The sequence below is a fragment of the Coregonus lavaretus genome (assembly GCF_964263955.1).
Source record: "Coregonus lavaretus genome assembly, contig: HAP1_SCAFFOLD_1160, whole genome shotgun sequence".
In the NCBI taxonomy this organism is placed as follows: domain Eukaryota; kingdom Metazoa; phylum Chordata; class Actinopteri; order Salmoniformes; family Salmonidae; genus Coregonus; species Coregonus lavaretus.
Window position 1 is genome coordinate 150,129 of NW_028166456.1, and position 5,887 is coordinate 156,015.

Sequence of the window (5,887 nt, forward strand, 5' to 3'; positions counted from 1 at the left end):
GGACGAAGAGAGAGTGACTGTGGGTCTTTTCCAATATCCACACTCACATACTTAGTATGAAGCAGCATTGTATTGGGCTTGCCTTCTAAGTGGTATGTTATTATAGACTGGGTGTATGTCTGTGTGACACCAATCCAATCCCCTGCTCCTCTCTCTTGGGTTGTGATGGAAATTACACCCTATTCCCTATAGAGTGCATTACTTTTGTCCAGAGCCCCATGGGCCCCCTGGTCAAAATAGTGCATAAGGGATAGTGTGCAATTTGGGACTCACCCTGCTCCTTTCCCCAACAATCCCAACCCACAGATCTCCCATTGTGAAACCAAACCACAGAGAGATGTGCCTGCTTTTAGCAAACTGAAAAATGCATAAAAAATATATAAATAAAGAGTGTTAAGCAAGTAAAAAACTAGAGTTGTTGTTTGTATGTTTCTAGCAGGATTTGAGTTTCTGCCAGAATCAAACCAGAATCACATTTTTGTGACATCATTTTATTTAAATTGTTGGTAGACTTTAACACTTTGTAGAGGTATGAGTTCAAATACAATAGTCCATGGTGGGTCACATGCAAAGTTAAGGATTACACATACAACATCCACTATGAAAATATTACAGGTAAATTACAGGTTAATGTGAAATATTAGGAATATTACAATGCTATATATATATGCATTCTCTATCCGGGGTGAAGTGTCCCCTAGGTACAGATCTAGGATCAGCTTCCCCAATCCTAACTATAACCATTAGTGGGGAAAATGTTAAACTGACCCAAGATTAGGGTCTAGGCGCAACATCACCCTAAACCTACAAATTGCCATCAACCGCCCCTTTCCCCTCGAACACTCCATTCCATTGTCCAATGGAAAAGGCACCTGAGTCGTTTGACTGCTTCTCTACTCCAATCAGCTCTCTACTCCGATACAGCTCGTTGCTGGATATGGAGTTCTCGATCTCCTTGTCTGATACCTAATGGTAAATGGAAGATTGGGAGCACATCAGGAGAACATCAGGAGAACATCAGCATCACATCACAGTCAGGCGATTCCTATTTTCCACTTAAGCCACATTTTCACTTAGTCTCCAGTTGATATCAATGCATGACTTAAGTGGAAGTTAGGATTTGCCCCTTAGTTTCAACTATTCCTCTGGGCTAATCCTCAGAGTAGGCGTACTGATTTAGAATTAGTTTAGCCTTTTAGATCACAATGAATAAGATCATGGGACAGGGGTGAGCTGATCCTAGATCAGCACTCCTACTCTGAGATGCGGCCCCAGGCCTGCAAAGGCTGACACTGGTCAGTAAGATACATATCTATATCACAGTAAGCAGGGTTGGTGTCTTGCCTCAAACTTTACCTCCTCAAACTTCTTGGCCTTGTATTGCTCTGCTCCCTTCAGGAAGTTCAAGAGGATGATGTCACAAAGCACGGTGCCCTTGCGACCAATCCAAGGCAGACAAAGAAAACAAGGTTGTAGAATAGAATAGAATGGAATTGAAAAAATTAGAAGAGAGAAGAGAGGAGAAGAGAGGAGAAGAGAAGAGAATAACTTTGTCAACTAGCCTAGAGGTGTGGATACTTTGTGGATACAATTGTCAGAAGGTAGCGACTGAAAAGCAGGGCTCACCACTCCAACTGACGTAAAGGCAGCTACCATGTTGATCAGAGTAGGGATCATGTTAAACTTCCCTGCCTGTAAGAAACAAATTAAGTATTTTACAGAAGTAAACACACATCCACGCACAGACAGAGACAGACAGACACACGCACACACTCGTACACACGCACACACAGCATCAAAAACACTCACATTTCCATTGACCAGCACATCAAACCGGATGGCATAGGCCTTGAGCAGAGTACGGTAATCTGTCCCGTTGTCCATCTTGTAGTACTTAGCATACCTATCAGCCCAACATGGACAGAGAGTAAGGACATGGGCAATGCACATTGGTTGACAGTTTATCCTACCCTGAGTCACTAGTTTTAGACAATTTACAAAGAGCCAAGGTCAAGGGGTTACTTGGTCAGAGGTCATGGCTACCTGAAGTTGTACCCGTGGGACACGCCTCTACTCAAGGTCAAGGGCTCACCATAGAGATCTCATCTTTGTATTTGTGCCATTATGGCATCAGTGACAGCCATTGAGGCTATCTCCATTCTGAAGAAGTCAATTTTCTTCTTCTTTTGTGTTTCGAAAAAGCGTAAAGCTAATATTGTTGTTTTATCACCACCTGTAGTGCTGGAGTCCTGAACCAAATCTTGTGTCATTCATTTATTGTGGCCACTAGATGGCGGTGATCTGGCTCAGTGGTTTTCAACTGATGTACCTTGAGGAACGGTGTTACTTTTCCTAATCTGGATGATTTTTTGGAACACTCACTTATAAACGTGACCTGTGAAATGCTCAAGGAATTTTGAATTAGGAGCACCAGTGCCGCTCAGATAATACATTGAATGGCACACACATGGTTACGTCTTTATCATCATTTGAAGTCTGGTGCGCTCAGGCTGTTGTTACCTTTGTATCATTTGAAGGGCAGGCATCAGGAGCAAAGTCATTTGTATAATTTTACTTTGCCTGTGACTGAGAACCATTAGCACAGGCAAGTCTGATTAGGCTTACCTGTACCTCTGCCATAGAAAAATACGGAGCATGGCTTTGTGTCCCTTGTTGCACCTTTACAATGCAGAAAACCAATGTCTCTAACACAAACCATTCAAAACTAATGGAGTTCTAAAAAAAAATTTTTTTAGCACGGATTCGCGGGACGCTCTTAAAGGAGTACTGAAAAATGTGTCATAATGAGTAAGGAACTATGAAAATAGTTCAAATAAACCCTATTTAATCTATAAAAACGTTTGTCTCTGAAAAAACTATATTGGCAGTTTGGATCAGATGAGACGGAGGTAATTTACACTAAATCAATTAATAGGGACATTTTAGGTGTGCCACCGAATTCTTTATACCATCAAGGTGTGCCACAGTTAAACAAGGTTGGGAACCACTGATCTAGCATAAAGCTATTTATTACATTTTAGTCATTTAGCAGACGCTCTTATCCAGAGCGACTTACAGTTAGTGAGTGCATACATTATTTTTTATACTGGCCCCCCGTGGGAATCGAACCCACAACCCTGGCATTGCAAACGCCATGCTCTACCAACTGAGCTACATCCCTGCCGGCCATTCCCTCCCCTACCCTGGACGACGCTGGGCCAATTGTGCGCCGCCCCATGGGTCTCCCGGTCGCGGCCGGCTATGACAGAGCCTGGATTCGAACCAGGATCTCTAGTGGCACAGCTAGCACTGCGATGCAGTGCCTTAGACCACTGCGCCACTCTGGAGATTTTATTTACTAACCATAGGCAACCTAATTTGAAGAAGACGCTCTCTCTGATCATTGACTGATGGCTTCCAACACATGGGAATCCTCACCCATTTGACTACTTTAAAATGGTGTAAGCCGTCAATGGCAATGTCCATGCAAAAAACGGGTTATATCCATCTAGATATCTCTATGTATCTCTATGGGTCTCACTCTCTAAAGGCCAGAGGTTAGAAGAGGTCAGAGGTCATGGCTACCTGAAGTTGTACCCGGGGGAGACGCTGTTCTTCTCCGACATGGCATCCAGCCGGGTGAAGGAGTAGGAGGGGTTACACTCATCCTCTGACTTATCCAGGTCACACATCCAGCCAATCTTTATACCTATCACCCCTCCCTGTACAAAGGGGTTGACATATATTTAGAACATCTCTCTCATTATTTACTGTATGAGAAGGGGGAAAAGGCAGCGTATGAATGTAGCCTAAAGGGGAAGGAGTGAATATAGCCCAAGGGGAGTAAAAAGAGAGAAAGAGAGCATCATATGTGAGTATATAAAAATAACTGTGAATAGAAATCCCAGGAGGCTGCTAATAATGTCCGGAACGGAGCAACTGGAATGGCATCAAACACCTGGAAACCATGTGTTTGATGTATTTGATACCATTCCACTGATCCCACTCCAGTCATTAACACGAGCCCGTTCTCCCCAATTAAGGTGCCACCAACCTCCTGTGATAGAAATATGTCAAGTTAATATGCTAGTATTGATATATACCTGGGAGTGAACCACCATACCTTCTGTGCCAGCATGGTGAAGTTCTGGTGTGCATAGCGGATGACGTCCCCCACCCTGAAGATGGGGCAGTAGGTGTTGTTCTCATGGTCAAAGTTACACGCCTTGATGTACTGAGGGGTGATGGTGGGGAGGAAGTTACCCCTGAGACACGCACGCACACACGCACATATAAACACAGGAGAGAGAGGGGACCAGTTAGAGTTGTTACATGATTATCACTATCATCTTCATCACCAATGTCACCTTTATCGTCATCATCATCATGATCGTCATCATCATCATTGTCATCATCATCATCATCATCGTCATCATCATCGGCATCATCATCGTCATCAACATCATCATCATCATCATGATCATCATCATCATCATCATCATCATCAACATCATCATCATCGTCGTCTTCATCATCGTCATCATCGTCGTCATCATCATCATCGTCATCATCATCGTCATCAACATCATCATCATCATAATCATCATCATCATCATCATCAGTCTTACTTGGTGAAATTGAAGAGGGGGAAACGGATGCTGTTCTTGATGAAGATGGTGAAGTTCTCCACCTCCATCATAGGATGCCTGAGGGAAGGTCAGAAAGAGAATCATGTTCCTTCATCTACACACACACACACACACACACACGGTTACCCACGTCTTGATGTAGTCGATCTCCGCAGGGCACCAGCCTCTGATCTCACAGGTGTTGAGGGTGTCGTTGAAACGTACACACCTGCCGGTCGGAAGACCTGAGGGAGAGCGGGAGGGAAAAGAGAGAGGGAGAAAGAGGTAGGGGATAGAGAGACAGAGAGAGAGAGAGAGAGAGAGAGAGAGAGAGAGAGAGAGAAGGAGTATATACAGGATGACAAAGAAAGGGGGAGGACGGATAGGGACAATAAATGACAAAGACCAAACCATTCTCCTGGGAGCAACTGTTTGGCGAACTCCGTAACATCTTCTGTCCTCTCAAGGAAAGAGAATAAGAAAAGGAAGAGAATTGATACAGAAAAAGTGGAGGAACCTCACCATTTCCCCCAGGCTTGTTGAGGAACTTAGTGCAGTTGTTGTCGTGCGTACACTTGTATTTCATCTCACTCTGTGTATCACACATAATACAGAGTTAGAGTAACATACAGAGATAGATAGACAGAGCGAGAGACAGACAGACAGACACAAAGAGAGACAGAGAGACAGAGACAGACAGACAGACAGACAGACAGACAGACAGACAGACAGACAGACAGACAGACACAAAGAGACAGACAGAGAGAGACAGACAGATAGACAGACACAAAGAGACAGACAGACACAAAGAGACAGACAGAGAGAGAGAGAGCGAGAGAATTCACAAAATGGGACAAACACCAAATTGAGACTCTGCAGGTAGAATTCTGCAAAAATATCCTCTGTTTACAACGAAAACCACCAAACAATGCATGCAGAGCAGAATTAGGCCGATACCCGCTAATTATCAAAATCCAAACCACTTAAAAGGAAGCGATTCCCAAACCTTCCATTACAAAGCCATCACCTACAGAGAGATTAACTTGGAGAAGAATCCCCTAAGTAAGCTGGTCCTAGCGCTCTGTTCACAAACACAAACAGACCCCACAGAGCCCCAGGACAACAACAACAACACAATTAGACCCAACCAAATCATGAGAAAACAAAAAGAGAATTACTTGACACATTGGAAAGAATTATCAAAAAAACTGAGCAAACTAGAATGCTATTTGGCCCTAAACAGAGAGTACACAGTGGCA

The 5,887-nt window shown here is 43.6% G+C and overlaps 1 protein-coding gene across 1 annotated transcript; it reads right to left on the bottom strand.

Moving 5' to 3' along the window:
* Nucleotides 1-480: 480 nt before the first annotated feature.
* p2rx3b (purinergic receptor P2X, ligand-gated ion channel, 3b) lies at nt 481-5,216 on the bottom strand. Its single transcript, XM_084189926.1, has 9 exons — nt 5,151-5,216; nt 4,780-4,873; nt 4,629-4,706; nt 4,124-4,265; nt 3,586-3,722; nt 1,810-1,903; nt 1,627-1,692; nt 1,357-1,434; nt 481-966 (listed from the first exon to the last, which is right to left on the bottom strand). Exons 1-9 carry the CDS (start codon nt 5,212-5,214, stop codon nt 805-807), a joined length of 915 nt encoding a protein of 304 aa, XP_084046052.1. The 5' UTR covers nt 5,215-5,216; the 3' UTR covers nt 481-804.
* Nucleotides 5,217-5,887: the final 671 nt, after the last annotated feature.